A 22,441-nucleotide genomic window follows, 5' to 3' on the forward strand; every position below is an offset into this window, starting at 1 on the left:
TATCTTGATTAATTCTCATTAATATTTTTGATAACAATGACTAAAACAATGAGCACTCATCTTTTTAACATTTCATGGTATTTGATGTTTTGTATTATACACGCACAATTTGTATTTCCTTAGTTAAAGTGTGATCATTTTGAATTTCTGGACTGTTAAATATTTAGTTTACACACATAAAATACACAACAGCAGAAACTGTAATGAAACAATGGACTGTTATATAGTTTTTAGTTGTAATTTTGTGTCAGTCGAATTGTTTCAGCTATTAGTTATTAGCGCTGTCAGATAATTACATGGGATTCAGGTCATTTATGTAAGACATTCACACTGTCGGAAACTGGCAACACAATCTGGTTTTCATCCAGTTTTTTAAGCTACTTCTAAAACACACGCTTTCTCCCACCTATGGTCAAAAATTTATATAAATGTAAAATTAAACATCACAAATCACACCCAAGTCATGAAATAAAGGCAAAATACATGCAAGTGTGTAAAACAAAGAATTACATACATACATTAAAATACATGACAGCATATCCCACAATCCTCTGCACCTGAACACCATCTCCCGGCATCCACCAATGCTGGGAGCAGAGAGGCTGTTTCCATGGCACCCTGTTTCCATACTGTTGCCGGGGAGTCTTGTTGCCAGGGTGTCAGGGGGTGGGGGTGTGTGACTGTAGTTAAATCCAAGATGAGAGAGAATGTGATAATTAGCAGACTGCTCAAAACTGGCCACTAAAAGAGGATTTGCACTGTATCACACACACACACACACACACACACACACACACACACACACACACACACACACACACACACACACACACACACACACACACACACACACACGTGCACAGAAAATAACATTAACAGCTGCTTCAATCTGCCTCTCTTATCCCTGCTTGTAATTTATTTCTGATCTGGTTTACTTTGGATAAATCATTCATGTGTTTGTTTTGGAATCCAGGACAGGTTAAAAGGTTATCCTGCTGAAGCTTCACATATTCCAGAGCAACAGTACCGCAGCCAAACAGGACACGCTACACACACAAGTGCACCTTCTGTACCAGCTTCGACCTGATGGCTTCTCTATGTGTGTGTGTGGGGGGGTTTGTGCTACATTAGTCAAATATTCTCATAAAGAATAAAGAGGCCATTTTGTTGCGTTGGAAAGGCTTTGAAAAGGAGACATTTTAAAATAAAGACATTTATAATTCTGCTTTTATAATATTGCTTGTATAAAGCCAGGAAGAGGCTGCAACTTATGGTTGTTTTCATGTTGATTTACTATAGATTGATTGTTTTCTTATTTCATCAGTAAAATAAATAATAGTTTCAATTTCCAGAATCCAAAGTTTCTTAATATGTCTTATTTTGTCTGACCAGTAGTTAAAAACCAAAGTGTATTCATCTTACTATCATGTATGACAGAGTAAAAGCATAAAACCTTCACTTTTGAGAGAGTGGAACCTGAAAATATTATTATTTTTTACTTGTAAATCTACAAAAGCAAAAATAATAGTGAGTCAACTTATGAAAGTGACACCCACCCCCATACTTCCACACGCACACACGCAGGTCCGCTCACATAAACACATGTTGTTGCTCTACTTCCAGTATCCGTAATCTTCTGAAAGCTTTTAATATTCCATTAAAAGTGATTGTATTATCACCTTTAATGGAACGGGACTGACAGTTTAGGTGGCTAACACAGACAGGGCTGCACTCCAGGATCTAGATCATAGAGCTGAATCACAGTAATACTAAGATATCTGTCTCATGTGCTGTGCAATAACAGGACAGCCAGTGTTGTCATTCATGCCAAAAGGACAAAAACAACACTCTGCAGTACATGGTGTAGGAGTCCTCCTCCTAGTAGGATATATCTGGAAAGGACTGTTTCATATGAGAAGTTGCTCGGGTGGAAATAGATAAAGGTGGGAAGAAAAGTGGAAAATTAAATATGCTGCTCTTACCTATGAAAACGATATAACTGTCACTGTCCACATACTTCCATGCATCCTTTATGTTGGCATGGTTGTTAGAATTACATCCCGTAGAGGACAGCGCAGAGTCGAGAGTTTCTGACAACAAACATGACGACAGCGGAGGAGGTTGTGCTGTTTGTTCCTGTGACTGGGTGAAGTAACATCATATATATACGCCTGTAGTTTCTTACAAACTCTTTAAGTCCCTCCTCTCAAAAAGTTCTGCCATTGTTGGAATTTCTTCCTCATGTCCTGATCGTCTAGTATGAACCCTCAGATTTCTGGCGGCACTGCTCCGTTCTGCCTGTTTTGTCTTCATCCGAAAGCTTTCAAACATGGACAAAATGAACACAGATTATGGACAGAAGTCTCCGTCCACTTCCATATACGTGTTTAACGTTGAGCATAAAAGAGCCTTAACACTGTTCACATGAAAGATGGAGAGGTGCTTTTAAGTTGATGTTTTAGGTTCTTTATTTGACAAGAAAACTTGAGCAGTTCAACTAGTTTGGGATTGCCTCACACCAGCTGCCATGACAGTCAACAGGATGACCAGGAACAAAGGACCACACCCATCTTCACTCAAGAGCTCAACTACACACATGTAAAGTTTCGTGACTATATCTCACATGATCGCTCATCCCTCACTGAGGATTGACAAGAACAATGTTGGCCCTCTTCCTCTCACTTGATTAACTTATATAAGCACCTACAACCCACATGCACCCTCCTGTCAGACATCCATTAAAGGGTGAGCAGTGGCTGGATTAGATGTTCTAACATCCACAACATGTCAGGTGTCCAAAAGTGCCAGATCTGGACATGGATGATCATGTTGAGTTAACTTAATTGTGAATCTTGGCTGTGTATCAGATGTGGCTCTGACGTTGTGGTTCAAGTAAATGTTATTAATGTTCTAGACAAACACACACACATTCAAAGTCGTCTCTGAATGCACCCTTGACCTTTGGTCTCATGAGACCCATCTATGTCCTCCCACATCCATGCTGGTCATTATTTATCTTCCAGTAGCTTGTGACCAGTCAGCTGTTTGTTTCATCATTTATTTATCTGTGTCCTTCTGTGTCTTCCTCAACCTTCTGTACTTTAAACTGTTGGTATCCTTTCTGCCTTTCATATATTTCCTACGATCGTCTCTTAAAACTGAGAAGACAGGTGTGACAAGGTGTATTGATCTTCAGTTGTGAGTCTTTTGTATCTGCAGTCTGAGGTGCATAGTGTGTGTGTGCGCCTGCAGACACTGAGTGTATGTTTGTGACGAGGATTCACCAGTGGTAGTTTGGGCATGAGTGTCTCTCAGAGGTGGGGGTCCCTCATCAGAGACGGTCTCCAGGGCGATGCCTCAGTCAAATGGCACGGCCGTCCATGTGATCACCCAAACATAAACAAGGCCTTTATCAGACACACACACACACAATTGTCTCATAATGAAGGACAAACATCTCTCTGTTTCTAAATGTTATATTATCCATAAATAATAAGCCTTTATTAACTTCAAATGAACATTTGACTGAGTTATTCCAGGTATATGCAGGTATTGTTATCTTGCACAGTCTGACAGTCAAATCATCAGATCATCAAACAATTTGGATTTTTCTATTACACAACTGCAAAACAGATACTGTTCATAAAAAGTCCCTGTCCCTTCAAGGAATTTCTAAAGACAGATACAGATTTCGGAGCTAAAGAGACACTGCTTTCAAAGTCTATGTTGTCATAAAATCAAACAAACATGAAGCTAACAACTACATAAACAGCTGGGTGTGAATTTGGTTGCTTCTTGCAGATTTCACAAACTATATTACATCTTTTTAGCAGGGAAGTTAATTTAACAAATATCAAAAGAACTGCATTAATTCACACAAGTATCCAAATGATGTGTAAATGCAATTTCCTGTTTTCAATAACCTGGATGAAGCCATAGGCTGGTTTTGAGAAACATTGATTTGATACCTGGAGTACTGGAGTAGAAAAGCAGGATACTGAGGCATGAACACTGTGTCCAGGTTTCTGAACAGCTATTTAAAAAAGCTCTGTAGTTTGTATTTAGTCAGATTCTGATCTTGACTTCCCTCATATTTCTCCTGAACCTGATAAATCGGATGTTTCTCAAACAGCTGCCAGGTCTGTCCATTATGAATAAGTGGTGCATTCATCCAGTCAGTCGGAGGAAAGACAAATGTCTGAGAGAAGATTAAGCTATAAATCGTTCAATGTACTTTAAAGATCACTTAGATTAGACTCCTCACAATTGCACAACTGGCACAGAACAGAACTGACTCTTAACCTTCTCAAAGAAATTCAGCTGAGAGCTGTTCTTGACCTGGATGTTTGGTTCCTGTTGGTGAGAGAGAGCCGGGTGTGAGATGTGAGGTCAGAGGTCGTGTTTGAGGGTAAAGCGACAATTGAGGAGAGTTGTGGTTTAATGGAGCTTGACAAAATGATGATAGACGGAGCTGGAGGCCCGGGAGGGTTGAATTTCACAGAGCAGGGAAAGAGTGAGAGGTGTAAGCTGTTTTTAGATACACACTGAAGTCGACGTTTTCCTGAAATTTATACAGGGGCCTGTATATAAGAACACAAATGTCCAAATCACTTGCTCCATTCGATGTTTTTGAACTTTTCCACCTATTCCTCCTAAAATGCCAAAATATCAGATGTGATGGATGCAAAACTGAAAAAATAAGACATAAAGTAAACAAAAACAATATCTCAGGATGAAAAAGAGGTGCCATCTGTGTGAAGGGTTAACCACGGAAAACGTCCCGACCCAATTTGCCAAACATTTCCCAGAGTTCATGTCTGAAAACAGCTTTGCACATCTAACGCTTTACAGAGACAGACCTGGAGTTTGTTATCATGCACGACCATTGCTGCCTGTCTGGGCCCTGTAATGGAAGAGGGGGAGGGGAAAAGCGAGGACTCCAAGAGGAGGGAATGGACAAGGGTGTTGGTGGGTGTAGGTTGTAATGATGGCAGGTCGTTTATAACCTTCTGTCTCCGTTTCACTGCGCTTGCCCCATAGATTGCACACGGCTCGGACATCGATCCAGGGACTAGAGACCCATTTACTTAAATGAGAGACAGATAACAGAAAGCAATTATATTCTTCCTTGTGGAGAACGAGGCAGAGACTTCACAGAGAAAGAAGAGTTTAGGTATGTAAAGTGTTATTTATGCCACATGTGCCGGCGCTTAAGGAGCAGTATTAGAGGCCCAAAGTGGGGTCAGAGGTCGTTTTATCAGTTAAAACAGGATGTAGTGAAGAGCTGCTGAACTGTGAGCACGGAGCCTCACGGCCTGAGGGAGGTCATCAGGTCAAGTCAGAGCATCATCGCCATTGTAACGGCTCCCTGTGCTGGAATGTGACGGCCCGAGAGAGAGAGAGAGAGAGAGAGAGAGAGAGAGAGAGAGAGAGAGCTATATATAGAGAGTTGCTGAGGAGAGAACAAGAAAGAGAGAGAGCAGAGGAGGCTCTTGAATTTTTCATTCGACCAAGTGATTCTCGATGTACGAGGCTCGTTCATGCAAAGTGAATTAGCATTTAATTTAACATGCAGTGAATTCATAGAGTCTATGAGTGAATTATGGAGCTCGGACAGACTCAGAAAAACATTTATGTCGTCAGCGTAACAGTTTCATTTGAAGCATCATAACTCAAAACCATCAGACTAACAATGTGCACTAATGTGTTGACACTTATGTTTGCAGTTTATATTATTTATCTATTTTTTTCCTTTTTTTGTTTTTGAATGCTCCGACTGTTGATTTGTTGACTAGTAATTTCAGCTCGCACTCTGCCTGTGTGTACTGCAAGAATGCAGGCAACTTTTCTGATTATCTCAATGAGAAATATTCTGTTTTAACATGTTTCTCAAGCTTTATAATCCTGTAATTTCCAAATTCATGTATTTTGAAACATAAGCACAATATAAAATAAGGTTCCCATTGTAAGTTAGTTTGACCCAGAATGGGAAATTTGGTTTCACAACACTCCCCGTTCATCTTCAAAAAGTAGATTCCATGAAACAAATAACACAGCAACACAACAATATAAATGCTTAACAGTGCCTTTATGCTTATGCCACAATGGCAAAGTGTCAGTGGAGGGGCTGACGGACGTCCAGTGTTATTGAGGCTGCAAAGTTGCAATGATGACTAGAGTTTATCTTTAGAAAACAGCAGCAGCTTTAAAGCATCCAGACGTTCTCTCCCCCCAAACCTCACCTTTGGCGCCTTAACCGTAAAGTAGGGTAAAGTCCATGTACAGCGTGGTGTACTGTGAGTGTGAGTGTGAATAATTCTCTGCCTGGTTAACTCTGTATCCTGGGGCACAACTCTGGTTTTCTATTATCATCAGTGTGAGCGTATGGGTGTGTATTTGTGAGTGTATCTGAGTGTTTGTGTGTGTTTGTGCACAAAAAGGCAAAAAGATGCAAAAAAAGAGAGAGAAGAATAAAAATACCAAAATTACAGTTGTCAGGCAATGCTCGGGGGTGTGGGACCATCTGTTGCTACAACAATTCATTTCCGTCCGTCCCCTGCTGCTCAGTTCATTCAGATGCTCACATCTGGTGCCTCTTCAGGACTCGAGCCTCTTCTTCGTCTTCACATTTAAGAAGACATATCTTTGTCCTAGTATTGAGGCTGCGATCATATTCTAGATTGTTTAATCAATAGAACGTTCAATGACTGTTAAGTGTCAGAAAATGGTAAAAAATGCCCATCACACAAACACGTCTTGTTTTGTCTGAATATTTCTACAAAACAGCAAAATATTTTGTTTACAATGACACCGAGAAAAGTGACAAATCCTCACAATTTAGAAGCTGAAACCTTTGAATGTGATATTTTAATTAAAAAATAAATAACTATAACTATTAATCAGTTATGTTAAACTGTATTCAATAGTGCACAATTTATTTTTTGTTAAATGACCCAAAAAATGAATTCTTAATAAAAAATTTCCAGATTATAAAAGCTACAATTCAATTAAAATGTGTATTATTAAGGAATGCGCCCTAATCCTAACCCTATGTATGTATGTATATTATTATGGGGGGGTTGTTACTCAGGATGTAGAGCGAGCTGTCCACTAAATAGAGGGTCAGTGGTTCGATCCCAGTCTTGTGCATGTCCTTGGGCAAGATACAGAATCCCAGTTTGCCCCCAACGACATGTGTGAGTGATGAATGATGGAGAAAGTGCTCCACATAGATGTACTGTATGAATGTATGTGAATGGGTGAATGACAAATTGTTGTGAAGTGCTTTAAGTGGCGATCAAGACGAGAGAGGGGCCATACAAATGAAACATTGAGCATTATGGTTGTTGTTGACATCTGAGCTTGTGCTTTGGTAAATTCACAAATGATCCAGTGTCTGCTCCGTACAGTATTCAGTAGATCTGGGACGGTCTCTCATTCTTCCTCTGCTCTCGTTTCCTCCTCTCTTCTCTCCACTGTTACGCTGTGCCCCTTTTTAGGGGTTGGAGGTCAGAGGTCAGGGTCTGCGTGAAAGAGGGTTTTGTGTGTGTGAAAAGGTCCAGGAAGGGCACACTTCCTCTGACTCTCAAACAGCCCCCCCCCCACTCCCCAAAAACATGTCTTCACCTCTTCACCTTAGAATTTAATGATTTACATTATGGTGACTGGGTTTTCGTCTCCATAGGGAAGACAAGTCCCTGTTCAACATGTTTAGGTCCCCACAACACAAGTAATACACTCACTCACACACACACACACACACACACACACACACACACACACACACACACACACACACACACACATTTCGAGCAGTGTTGCTTCACATTGATAGAAAATCCAGATGTTAGTCTTTGACTCCCATTAAACACATCTGTCTGTGCAGCCATGCACACTCATCATACAGAAACACACTGGAGGAACTGTACAGTACTTGATTCTGTTACAGTAAGAGGTCTAACTGCCTGTCAGTTACTGTCACTATTGAGACAAAGTAGAATCAGTGCAATAAAGTGATTCAATAAACCACTGCAGCTGCAGCTCCAAATCATATTTTACTATTGATTGATCTGCTAATTCATTTATCATTTAATTTTAAGAGATGATTCAGCTTCAAGATGATTGGCTATAAAATGTCAGATAACACTGACAAATATGTGTGAATATTTCCCACAGTCTAAGCAGATCTATTATACAAGCTTGTTTTTATTTCATGATGCAGTCCAACATCCAAAGAAGTTCAGTTTAGTTTATCATATATGATCCTTTTTAAATCCTGATGTCTGGGTTTGTGATTTTAATGTAACTAAATATATCCCTTTATTTGTACACATGTCACAACTTAACTTTAATCTTTGTATGTTTCTGTATGTCACAGGGAGCCCGTGTTTGGGTTCGGGAGAAGGAGCAGCTCGTTCCGGCCTCTGTAAACTCCTGTGGAGATGGAACCCTTGTGGTCACAACTGACTATGGCGAGGTAAGAGATGTGAACACTCACACTGCTGGTGTATGTCTTTCAGATCGGGCTTGAATGTAGCACTAAGGCCAAGTGATCATACTGACAACTGGCTAGATTGTGTTAAGGAAAGGATGCTTGTAAATGGACCCTGATAATGAATTTATTATAATACAGCACGTCTTCTTGTAAATATGGAAATATTTTCTTATTTTGTTACAGGTGAGTACTTGCCCCAATGCTATTGTTTGCTTTGAGATGAACGGGCAACCCTGGTTTATTTGCAAAGTAGTTTTTAAAAAAGTTTTAGTTGCATTTTATAACTTTATCACAGAGTCGACAGTAGGAATTAGGGAAAGGGAGAGATGGAACATGTTATTTTTGATCAGCATCTTAAACCTCAAGACTATCAACTTGTTTTAACTCAAAACTGAATATAAATTGTCGAAGTAAACTTTGAAAGCCAAACTTACTTATGCAACATGACTGTTAACTTAAAAAACTTCGTAAATGGATCAGAAAAATGCAATTGAAAACACATTTCATTAGTTTAAACTGAGCAGGAGAAGTAAACAGTGTCAGCTGAGCTAAAGCTGCAGTCGTTGCTTGGAATGGTTCACCTGCTGTGTGTTCACGTAAAGGTCAGAGAGAAGAGGCAGCGCTGCAGGTTCTCATTCACCATGTGTGGATCGATAGAAACTCATGATGCTCCACTTTCCTGTCCATACCTCCTACCTCCTCCTCGTCGTCCTCCTCCTTCTCATTCATATGCAAAATTCATCTCTGACACACATTCAGCCTCCAGAGGAGAGCCTGGAGAGATATGGAGCAATATGAACATGCTTGTTCCGGGATTGTCAGATGTCAGTGTCGCCATGCAGCTGCCCTGTAACAGCACATGCAACCCCCCCCCCACCAAAATAATGGAATTGAATGTATAAATCTCATTATGGGTATGTGCGCACGTGCATGTGCTCATCTAATCTGTATCAGAGCAGCGACATGCACACATTGCTCTTTGGATTAAATTTTTTTTTTGGATTGCTGATGTTTTTGACACACACACACACACACACACACACACACACACACACACACACACGCTCCAGTTGGCAGCATTTAGATGGAGCTAATAATAGACTTGGCTCTTCAGCCTGAATTCAAGAGTCTCAATACTCCATTTATTCCCCTAAAGAACATCCACATCCATCCTCACAGTTGTACAATGAAGCCGTGTTTCCTTTTGAAACATGCAAAGACCAGACGCTGCTGCTCTAAAAGCATCGTCTTATTATGTAGCTGTAGCTCGGAGTTCCTGTTCAGGGACATGGCAGGGGACAGACAGGCTTTTGGCTATGGGAGTTCTCTCCACTCTGGATTATGAATGTCTGTAACCTCCCCAGCCCCCATCCGGCTCTCCCTGCCTCCCTCTGCCCTCCCTCTCTCCTAACCGGTGGTGTTTAAATGTTTGCTCTGCAGGAGCTGGTGAATATTTGATAAGGAATCAGCAGGGTGTGTGGGGGGGGGGTCTGACCCATGCATGAGGACCCCCATCGCTCCCTGTGGCTCTGCCCTGTGACCCCCCACCCCCTGATCCTGGTCAGACTTCAGTGACCACAGACACTCGGTGAATCCCAGAAGCATTTTTGAGTAAAAACGATAAAAAATGACTCACATGTTGATGCCAAAGACAAAGTAGACACATTTAAAAAATTTAAATGTTTGCTTGTTTTATAATCCCCTCACTCTTTTCTTCCTCATATTCTCTTCCCTGCTCTTCAGTCATTCTTTAATCTACAGACTCTGACCCACTTCACCAAATCACAGATTCTGCGTTACCAATGCTGTGGCTGCAAAACTATCATGTTAAATCAGCACAGCTCACTGCTGAGGGTAGATACTTCGCAACCCAATCATTCATCCTCGATTTTACACTGCTTTCCCACAATTGAGCTGCCGTATAACAATATTTGAATACTGAATATTGACAGTACAGAACGATTCATTCATGAAAAGTATAGTAGACAGTGCAGGGATGATGGTGTGTGTTTCATTGTCACTTTTCTATTCTCTCATGTGAGTAAGTTTTGACTTCATGCTGGCTGAACTTTTCATGGAGGGACTTTACAATTAGCCGTGTCCCAGTTCAGGGGCTGCATCCTTCGGAGGACTTGATGTATGAAGGCATGGCTTTAGTAGACAGAGTCACTGGCACGCAATGAATCCTGGGACAGGTTGGCCAGAGAAGGATCCACCCACTGGATCCTTCTTTCTCAGTAATGGCAGGATGCATTTGTCAGCTGCAATTAAAAGGAGCCTTCGAAAGGAGTCAGCCTAGTTGTGCAGCTGTGTAGCTATTTGTCCTTCGAAGGATGCAGCCCCCGAATTGGGGCACAGTTCAGTTAATGTAGTTACTAATTATGAAAAGTCTACAATCTAATGAAAACTACCAGCACCAGGTCCTTGCTGTTGAAGGCTGGAAGTTAAATTGCCTGATGAATCAAGAGCTAAACCAATCTCCTTGGATTGGTCAAATCCCAGATCATGCACAAATATCTCATCAATGATCAGAGGTTTTCCCTTTAAAGTCTCTATAGCGTACTGTGTAGAAAATACGATTAGATTAGAATCAGATTAGATGAAATTTGAATTAACCTGTGGTGAATCTGGGTCAGCAAAGAACTGGTTCTAGATATAGAAAGAACACAAAGATTTGACTGAAGATAATACAGCGAATGAGCATGAATGCTTAATAAATAATAGAGTGGAAACATTTTCTAAATTCACTGGAAGCAGTTGGCCAATCAAAACAGAGTATGCTAGCTGGCCAATCAGAGCAGACTGGGCTTGACGAGCCTGAATTTTAGGATTAATATGTCTCTGTCAAAAAGATTATCTCATTGAAGTGTCCCGTGTTTTCATTTGTAACTGCAGGAATGTGACTCATATCACTGTGTAGCTGAAATTTAATTAATTATTTATTTAATTGAGCCATGAGACATGATTTTTGTTAAATGATTTAGTTTCTGCCTGAGAATATCGCCTTTTTCCAGAATTTCAAATTTGGTGATTTCCTGTTTTGACTTCTCATATTTAATAGTTAATTCAATTTTTTTTAAATACTGAACAAAAGATTCAACTTGGAATATATTTACATTTCACAATGTATGAAAAGTTATATTTAAAATCTCATATTTATAATCAGGGATGTTCAGACACTTCAGAGATCTTCCTTGTCTAGTTGCCATGGATACAGTCACAGCATCAGACCCCCTTCATATGCTGTGGTTTTATCCTGATGTCTTAATGTATACCTGCATTGGACATGTACATCCCCATGGGACATTACATGGGAACAATGTGTAGACCAAGAGAGAACTCCACTCTTACACAGTGTATGCACACACACACACACACACACACGCACAAACTTGGACGTACACACTCTGAGGTGACGTTTGTGATGAGTTATGTACAATGTGTATTATGTGACCTGGATTTCAGTAGCTAGCGTGAAAGCTGCAGTGAGGGCTCACGCGAGCACAGAACATGCTGCGGGGATGCCTCTGCTCCTTCTGAGCACACAACATAACTGCGTTCTCGGACACACACTCACACACACACAGACAGACACACATACACGAGAAAAAGTGACACACACTATGTTGAATGCATCTAATGAAAAGCGCAGAAATTACTTGTTTTGTCTAATCTGGCTCAGAAACAAGCTTATGCTGCTGTGTGATCTCCTGACCCACATTCCCCCTTCACAGTTTTAGATTTCTAACCCTCAGAGGACCTCATAGTTACTCATCTCGTTTAGCATCATATAATGAGATTAACTCAACTCTGTCAAACTGGCCCACAAAACCACAGACACACGAACACACACCAACTGTAACTACGGTCACACACACTGTCTCCTGCTCTCTGTCCGTCTCTCACCTTCAGGGAACAAGGCTGTGATCCCTCTTGGATGAGTGTGGTTTGCAGAATCCCACAGGGTGATGGCTTATGAAATGTGTTATTCCCTCCAGTGCTGTGAGGCAGAGGACGTATAAACACAGTTAAATCTTGTTGTTAACCTCTTTTTCTCAAACCAACTCTGTGGGAAAAGAAACAGCAGAGAACAGTTTCTATATATTGAAAACTACGATATTGGTGTTTTTTACGCTATGGCATTATAATAATGAACATTCATTACCCTAAGTACAGCCTCTCATTTGCGTTTAATGGCAGTAAAAAAGGTCTCCGCACTAGACGCATTGTTCAAAAGGATTTTACTCACTCTTAATTAATCATGGGTGTGTTTTAGTGCCCTCTCCAATTCCCTTTAAAAGCCTGATGCACTTGCGCCTTGGCGGAAATGGATCTGAACAGACAATGTGTGTGTAGCAAGCAGCGTAGGAGGGTTTCTACCCACCTTATGTGGGGTCATATTGGTATCTTGATAATACACCCTATCCTATCCAAGGTCAGTGAGGAGAGCTGCAGGTGTGTAAAGTGCCGTGTGATACTGTATTCAGCGCTAGCGAATATAGGCCTGCAGAATATATAGGTCACTGTGCCCACAGCTCTCTGTCTTCATCTCTCTCGCCTGCTCTCCTCTCTCTGCAGCTAATCTGTGAAGTCAGATGAAGAGGCTTTAGAGGGAGACCATTGCATCCGCTGTGTGTGTGTGTGTGTCTGTGTTGAAATGAACAAAGCAGGTTAAGAATGGTGTAATTGTGCTGCATGGTGGAGATGATGAAACAGGAGAAGAAGTGTAGTGTGTGTCTGAGCGAGTGATTGATGTCAACAAATCCCATTTAAAGACCAAATCGTACAAATGTTGCAATAGATCGTATTCAATAGACAACAATAGTCATGGTGGATGCTCAGTGAGATGTGGGGACACCAGTTCACAGGGTCAAATGCTGAGGATGTCGTGTTTGTTTTGGTGCGACCTCGTTACTGTGGCTCCCCCCCGGATCGCTACTGGGCAGACTCCAAGCGCGCATGATGGCATCATTTGTATCTGGGACTTTAGCTTCATTTCTGGATAGTGGGAGGAAGTGGGGGGCGTGTGGTGCAAATCTTTACGTTTAAAACAAATGAAAATTTATTTGTGAGCCACTTTTAAATATTGATGTAATCTCCCACACTTCATCTCCTGAAGTGAGACGCTTTTATGTCGACATTATCTCATCCTGTCTCTCTCTCTCTTTGTCAGTGTATGTCAGTCTCTCTCACCCTCTCTCTCTCTCTGTTCTCTCTCTATCGCTTCTCTCTCCAATTATGAATTATTGAAAATGAAGAAACCCATTTCAAACGCAGTCAAACTTATTGTGAGTGCATCTGCTTCACATACAGTACATTATGCTCACGTGTGTGTGTTGCACTTGTGTGTGTTAATGTGCACTAAGGAGCCGCAGACAAAATGTGTGTTAAAACTCACCAGAATGATCAGGAAGGATTTTTTTCTTTCACTCCAGCTCCATTTTATTTCAGTCACTGACTTACTTTCTTTCGTCTGTGTATCTTCTCCTCCGAATTATTCGTTGATGGGTTTTCCTGAATGTTTATTCTCTGAACGTCTATGCTGTAGCTGCTGTTTAAAGTCTTTGTATTTGAAAGAAGCTTTGGCATTGGAGGCTATTTTAAAACCCAGAGAGTAGCCCACCAACTTGTTTGTTTTAATGTTACAGTGAAAGTCTTTCTGTCCCAGTTATTTCTTAGGTCCTGGTTAAGATAATGGGTAAAATGTGAATTGTTGTTAGGTTAAGGTTAGGATTAGGCATGAATGTGTTAGGGAAAGGTTTCGGTTGTGTGTATGTGTGTGTTTGAAGCCTTATTTTCTGGTGCACAATAATTTACTCTGGATTGTAAAAGGATGCTTGACTTTCAGATTGAAATTGTTCAGTAAACCTTCAATTACAGGTCAGGATCTTAGATTGAGGCATTTCCACATTAAGTGAATCTGTATGAGTGAGCACACTGTCAATCCATGCATGTTAGATAGTCAGATCAGGAAAAACATGAATAAACCAGGCTGAGGGGATACATCAGAAATATAATATGGAGGTTACGGGAGCCAGCTATAAAGCGGAGGAAGTGGAGGAAGCGGAAAAAGAGGAAAAAAAGAGGAAGAAAGAATATCATGGGAGGATGAAATGTGGGAAAATACAGTGCGGGGAAGGAAGAATAGAGGAGAGTAAATTAATGAAGAGTGGGATGGAAGGGATCGAGAGAACAGAGAGAGAAGAGAAGCAAATGACAGAGAGGGGGAAGGGACGAAGACAAGTGACGGGAGAGAAGAGAGAGAGAAGTGATGTTTGAGACATGAAGACAAGCAGAATTAAAAAAGAAATATTAAGACAAAGACTGAGAGGGATTTGAAGGACAGAGTTAGTAGAAGGGATAGAGGGAGAGAATCTGATGGACTTTGATATCATTTGAGAGGCTCTCCATCATCTTTCTCCCTCACAAATGCAGGAATTCACTGAGTCAATATGGAAGCAGCTGTACAAGCCATGACTAACAAGCATGTTAATGCATCACATCCCTCAGACAAGAGTGTCTCCCATGCAGCAAGTACCATACACACATGAAAACACACACAGGTGCATGTGAAAGTCACGAGCGAACACGACTCTGCAGCAGAGATTAAGAAGCAAGAAAGAAGAATAAACTAAACCTGTGTTAACTGTTTTTTGGGAACAAGGGACGATAGGAAACAGACCTTAAATCAAAGGAGAGGAGAGGATATAGAAAAACATGTTGGTGAAATGACAGTTGAGGATGCAGTGACAACATTTACAAAGAAATGAGATTGTTAAATACCAGTTAAATGGTTCTTAGTAATGATTATTTATATTATTGAAAGTTTAAAAATGAAAAAGCTATTTTACCGTTTGTTTCTCCTTCCTGGAAATAAGTCTCTCATCAATTTAAAATTTCTAATTGCAAAGACTAATGATTAAAAAGAGACAGTCCCTGAAATTTGGTCTCATTTATCAAATTTATATAAAATTTTCACAGTTTTTGCTTTTCATTTTTTCATTTGTTTTTATTTGTATGTATTTATTCCTGCTTTGTCCACATTTGTTCTGCTACATGTTTTGTACATATGGCAAAAGTAAAAACTGGAGATGTAAACACCAAGACACATTAATTCCTGGGTCTGTCCCTTTGTCCACATCTGTGCCAAAATGTAATGGTTTCTATTTTGGCCCATCCCATATCTTTCCACCAGGTTTCGTGGAAATCTGATGTAATCCTGCTGCAAACAAACGTAAATACAGTATATTGGTGTACATAGCACACATGTTTCCATGTGGACTCAACAAACAAACAAAATGTACAAACAGTTGGTGCTGATGGAAATGATACAATACCTCTGTATGTTGTTTTGCTCTGAGAGCTTTGACTGCAGCTCTGAGCAGTGGAGGACATTGTTACTGGAGTGAAATAGATTTATTTAAAAATGTCTACAGCGTGGCACTGTGCTGCTCTCAACAGACTTCCAACACATCTGCCACACACACACACACACACACACACACACACACACACACACACACACAGTAAAAGATCAGTGTGGCAGTAGACCACGCCACGGGGTTCCCATCACGACAGCCAGAGACAAACCAGTCCAACCATTGCGTGTTCGTGCCTTTTCAAGTCTGAGGATCAATCACCTAACAGCTCTCACCTGTGCTGACTGATCCTCTGTGGTGCAGGTGAAGGTGCTCTCTCCGCCCCTTCACCTCCACAATCAGTACTGTAAAGGACGTGTTTCTTTTAGATTTCACTGGAAATTACCTTGATGCTGAAATACAATCACTGTTATGTCCAGTACTGTTTTTTTCTGTGTGTGTGTGTGTGTGTGAGTGTGTGTGTGCATGTGGGCTATATACATGAAAGAAAGATGGGGATTGTCGTGAGCTGCTTTCACCTGTCGGGTGATGCCACATCAGATCTTTTACACTCTCTCTACTTCTCTCCTTCTGTCCTCACTTTCTCCTCCTCCTTCTTTTTCTTCTTCTTCTTCATCTTTTGTTCCTCACACAGTCAGGTTCTCCACCCGCCTTGTCCCAGACGACTCTCACGTTGCCATGGTGACAGATGACATAGATGAAACGGGGGAGCCCTGCGTTCTCATCATGTGGATTTTCGTCCTGTTGCAACGTGCTGTCGTCCGTCTTTACTCTGATCTCTAGATATTACCTTTATCATTCAGTAGGCAGCATCACAAGCTTTACAGCTGTATATCAAGGATTTGTTTTCAACTCAGAATGAAAAGGTTTGAAAAACACCTTTCCCTTTTTTCTTTTTGTCCTCTAGGAAAACCATCATAAGAAACAAACAAGTAATAATAAAAAACTTAATTAACAGTTTCCACCATTGTCTGATCCAAAATATAAATTTTTTATAAATATAAATCAACTAAAGCTGTATACAATATAACCCTGTAATATGATATTTACATGTATGTGAAGTGTTGATAAGTGACAGTATGTTTGCCTTGGTGTGTCCCAGGTGTTGTACCTGCAGCAGGCCGAGGTCACCAGGGAGCGGGTGTACGCTATGCACCAGTCCAGCATCGAAGGGGTGGAGGACATGTCAGCGCTGGCCGAGCTCCACGAGGCCGCCATCATGCACAACCTGTACCAGCGCTACCAGAAGGATAACATCTATGTAAGTGAATTGAATACCAAGACATGTGGTGTATGAGTGTGTTGTTACAGCACCACTCCCCTTTAGCAGAATTACCAATGGCAATTAGACCTTAACCAGAATTACCAATGGCAATTAGACCTTAACCAGAATTACCAGCACCAGGACTTTTGACCTTTCAACTCTAATCACTTCATCCTCAACTTTTGTACCAAATTTGAAGAAATTGCCACCAGGTGTTCTAGAGATGTTGTGTTCACAAGAATGGGTTGAATGGATAAACATGAATGGAAATAATGCCACTGGCCACCCGGACCATAGCCAGGGTTTAGAAATTAGTGAGACCCGGAATTTTTTCTTTCAATGGAGCATATACTTAGGGTTGTGATTAGGGTTAGGGTTAGGGTTGCTATTAGGGTTAGGGTTAGGGATGAATACCCATTGGAGCTCAAGATATTCTTCAATAACTTTTTTTCTGTAGGTCATAGAGACTTGGAAGTTGGTTCCATCTCCACTAATGTGGCTATGCCCGATCCATTGGGACCATCCCCGAGCTTCTACGACCTTCGGAAATGGTGAAACCACCAAATCTATAAAAAAAAGTACAAGATATTTTTGAATAACTTTTCTTCTGAAAGTCCTAGAGACTTGTGCATTTCATGATAAATTAAAGGGTGGCCTGCCACACAACCACACTGAATTTCAGCACGTTTCGAGCAAGCAGCGCTGAGTTATTCCAATTAATCCCTAATATGGGTTAGGGTTGCAATTAGGGTTAGGGTTAGGGTTGCAATTAGGGTTAGGGTTAGGGTTGTGATTAGGGTTAGGGTTAGGGTTGCTATTAGGGTTAGGGTTAGGGATGAATACCCATTGGAGCTCAAGATATTCTTCAATAACTTTTTTTCTGTAGGTCATAGAGACTTGGAAGTTGGTTCCATCTCCACTAATGTGGCTATGCCCGATCCATTGGTACCACCCCCGAGCTTCTACGACCTTTGGAAGGGGTAGGGTTAGGGTTGTGATTAGTGTTTGATTTTTTGGTTGTGATTAGGGTTAGGGTTAGGGATGAAAACCTATAGGAGTTCAAGATATTGTTCAATAACTTTTTTTCTGAAGGTCATAGAGACTTGGAAGTTGGTTCCATCTCCACTAATGTGGCTCTGCCCGATCCATTGGGACCATCCCCGAGCTTCTACGACTTTCGGAAATGGTGAAACCACCAAATCTATAAAAAAAAGTACAAGATATTTTTGAATAACTTTTCTTCTGAAAGTCCTAGAGACTTGTGCATTTCATGATTAATAAAGGGTAGCCTGCCACACAACCACACCGAATTTCAGCACGTTTCGAGCAAGCAGCGCGGAGTTATTCCAATTAATCCCTAATATGGGTTAGGGTTGCAATTAGGGTTAGGGTTAGGGTTGCAATTAGGGTTAGGGTTAGGGTTGTAATTAGGGTTAGGGTTAGGGTTGCAATTAGGGTTAGGGTTAGGGTTGTGATTAGGGTTAGGGTTAGGGTTGCTATTAGGGTTAGGGTTAGGGATGAATACCCATTGGAGCTCAAGATATTCTTCAATAACTTTTTTTCTGTAGGTCATAGAGACTTGGAAGTTGGTTCCATCTCCACTAATGTGGCTATGCCCGATCCATTGGTACCACCCCCGAGCTTCTACGACCTTTGGAAGGGGTAGGGTTAGGGTTGTGTTTAGTGTTTGATTTTTTGGTTGTGATTAGGGTTAGGGTTAGGGATGAAAACCCATAGGAGTTCAAGATATTGTTCAATAACTTTTTTTCTGAAGGTCATAGAGACTTGGAAGTTGGTTCCATCTCCACTAATGTGGCTCTGCCCGATCCATTGGGACCATCCCCGAGCTTCTACGACCTTCGAAAAGGGTCAAACCACCAAATCTTGAATCAAAAGTACGAGATATTTTGCAATAACTTTTCTTCTGAAAGTCATAGAGACTTGGGCATTTCATGATTAATAAAGGGTAGCCTGCTATGCACCCATCCCAAATTTCAGCACGTTTCGAGCAAGCAGCGCAGAGTTATTCACCCTAAGGTGATATGGGTTAGGGCTGAAATTAGGGTTAGGGTTAGGGTTGTGATTAGGGTTAGGGTTAGGGTTGCTATTAGGGTTAGGGTTAGGGATGAATACCCATTGGAGCTCAAGATATTCTTCAATAACTTTTTTTCTGTAGGTCATAGAGACTTGGAAGTTGGTTCCATCTCCACTAATGTGGCTATGCCCGATCCATTGGTACCACCCCCGAGCTTCTACGACCTTTGGAAGGGGTAGGGTTAGGGTTGTGATTAGTGTTTGATTTTTTGGTTGTGATTAGGGTTAGGGTTAGGGATGAAAACCTATAGGAGTTCAAGATATTGTTCAATAACTTTTTTTCTGAAGGTCATAGAGACTTGGAAGTTGGTTCCATCTCCACTAATGTGGCTCTGCCCGATCCATTGGGACCATCCCCGAGCTTCTACGACCTTCGAAAAGGGTCAAACCACCAAATCTTGAATCAAAAGTACGAGATATTTTGCAATAACTTTTCTTCTGAAAGTCATAGAGACTTGGGCATTTCATGATTAATAAAGGGTAGCCTGCTATGCACCCATCCCAAATTTCAGCACGTTTCGAGCAAGCAGCGCAGAGTTATTCACCCTAAGGTGATATGGGTTAGGGCTGAAATTAGGGTTAGGGTTAGGGTTAGGGTTGTGATTAGGGTTAGGGTTAGGGTTGCTATTAGGGTTAGGGTTAGGGATGAATACCCATTGGAGCTCAAGATATTCTTCAATAACTTTTTTTCTGTAGGTCATAGAGACTTGGAAGTTGGTTCCATCTCCACTAATGTGGCTATGCCCGATCCATTGGTACCACCCCCGAGCTTCTACGACCTTTGGAAGGGGTAGGGTTAGGGTTGTGATTAGTGTTTGATTTTTTGGTTGTGATTAGGGTTAGGGTTAGGGATGAAAACCTATAGGAGTTCAAGATATTGTTCAATAACTTTTTTTCTGAAGGTCATAGAGACTTGGAAGTTGGTTCCATCTCCACTAATGTGGCTCTGCCTGATCCATTGGGACCATCCCCGAGCTTCTACGACCTTCGGAAATGGTGAAACCACCAAATCTATAAAAAAAAGTACAAGATATTTTTGAATAACTTTTCTTCTGAAAGTCCTGGAGACTTGTGCATTTCATGATTAATAAAGGGTAGCCTGCCACACAACCACACCGAATTTCAGCACGTTTCGAGCAAGCAGCGCGGAGTTATTCCAATTAATCCCTAATATGGGTTAGGGTTGCAATTAGGGTTAGGGTTAGGGTTGCAATTAGGGTTAGGGTTAGGGTTGCAATTAGGGTTAGGGTTAGGGTTGTGATTAGGGTTAGGGTTAGGGTTGCTATTAGGGTTAGGGTTAGGGATGAATACCCATTGGAGCTCAAGATATTCTTCAATAACTTTTTTTCTGTAGGTCATAGAGACTTGGAAGTTGGTTCCATCTCCACTAATGTGGCTATGCCCGATCCATTGGTACCACCCCCGAGCTTCTACGACCTTTGGAAGGGGTAGGGTTAGGGTTGTGATTAGTGTTTGATTTTTTGGTTGTGATTAGGGTTAGGGTTAGGGATGAAAACCTATAGGAGTTCAAGATATTGTTCAATAACTTTTTTTCTGAAGGTCATAGAGACTTGGAAGTTGGTTCCATCTCCACTAATGTGGCTCTGCCCGATCCATTGGGACCATCCCCGAGCTTCTTTCTACGACCTTCGGAAATGGTGAAACCACCAAATCTATAAAAAAAAGTACAAGATATTTTTGAATAACTTTTCTTCTGAAAGTCCTAGAGACTTGTGCATTTCATGATTAATAAAGGGTGGCCTGCCACACAACCACACCGAATTTCAGCACGTTTCGAGCAAGCAGCGCGGAGTTATTCCAATTAATCCCTAATATGGGTTAGGGTTGCAATTAGGGTTAGGGTTAGGGTTGCAATTAGGGTTAGGGTTAGGGTTGTGATTAGGGTTAGGGTTAGGGTTGCTATTAGGGTTAGGGTTAGGGATGAATACCCATTGGAGCTCAAGATATTCTTCAATAACTTTTTTTCTGTAGGTCATAGAGACTTGGAAGTTGGTTCCATCTCCACTAATGTGGCTATGCCCGATCCATTGGTACCACCCCCGAGCTTCTACGACCTTTGGAAGGGGTAGGGTTAGGGTTGTGATTAGTGTTAGATTTTTTGGTTGTGATTAGGGTTAGGGTTAGGGATGAAAACCCATAGGAGTTCAAGATATTGTTCAATAACTTTTTTTCTGAAGGTCATAGAGACTTGGAAGTTGGTTCCATCTCCACTAATGTGGCTCTGCCCGATCCATTGGGACCATCCCCGAGCTTCTACGACCTTCGAAAAGGGTCAAACCACCAAATCTTGAATCAAAAGTACGAGATATTTTGCAATAACTTTTCTTCTGAAAGTCATAGAGACTTGGGCATTTCATGATTAATAAAGGGTAGCCTGCTATGCACCCATCCCAAATTTCAGCACGTTTCGAGCAAGCAGCGCAGAGTTATTCACCCTAAGGTGATATGGGTTAGGGCTGAAATTAGGGTTAGGGTTAGGGTTGTGATTAGGGTTAGGGTTAGGGTTGCTATTAGGGTTAGGGTTAGGGATGAATACCCATTGGAGCTCAAGATATTCTTCAATAACTTTTTTTCTGTAGGTCATAGAGACTTGGAAGTTGGTTCCATCTCCACTAATGTGGCTATGCCCGATCCATTGGTACCACCCCCGAGCTTCTACGACCTTTGGAAGGGGTAGGGTTAGGGTTGTGATTAGTGTTTGATTTTTTGGTTGTGATTAGGGTTAGGGTTAGGGATGAAAACCTATAGGAGTTCAAGATATTGTTCAATAACTTTTTTTCTGAAGGTCATAGAGACTTGGAAGTTGGTTCCATCTCCACTAATGTGGCTCTGCCCGATCCATTGGGACCATCCCCGAGCTTCTACGACCTTCGAAAAGGGTCAAACCACCAAATCTTGAATCAAAAGTACGAGATATTTTGCAATAACTTTTCTTCTGAAAGTCATAGAGACTTGGGCATTTCATGATTAATAAAGGGTAGCCTGCTATGCACCCATCCCAAATTTCAGCACGTTTCGAGCAAGCAGCGCAGAGTTATTCACCCTAAGGTGATATGGGTTAGGGCTGAAATTAGGGTTAGGGTTAGGGTTAGGGTTGTGATTAGGGTTAGGGTTAGGGTTGCTATTAGGGTTAGGGTTAGGGATGAATACCCATTGGAGCTCAAGATATTCTTCAATAACTTTTTTTCT

At 41.3% G+C, this 22,441-nt stretch overlaps 1 protein-coding gene across 4 annotated transcripts in view; it reads left to right on the forward strand.

The window, feature by feature from the left end:
• myo10l1 (myosin X, like 1) overlaps window positions 1-22,441 on the forward strand; it is a 98,665-nt gene that overhangs the window by 4,639 nt on the left and 71,585 nt on the right. For all 4 annotated transcript variants that reach the window (XM_020097886.2, XM_069535876.1, XM_069535878.1 and 1 more), the window contains exons 2-3: window positions 8,378-8,476; window positions 16,976-17,134. In XM_020097886.2, the coding sequence (XP_019953445.2) occupies window positions 8,378-8,476; window positions 16,976-17,134 (258 nt within the window). The remainder of the gene's footprint in view (window positions 1-8,377; window positions 8,477-16,975; window positions 17,135-22,441) is intronic.

This window comes from Paralichthys olivaceus, chromosome 12 (assembly GCF_024713975.1).
Source record: "Paralichthys olivaceus isolate ysfri-2021 chromosome 12, ASM2471397v2, whole genome shotgun sequence".
Lineage (NCBI taxonomy): Eukaryota > Metazoa > Chordata > Actinopteri > Pleuronectiformes > Paralichthyidae > Paralichthys > Paralichthys olivaceus.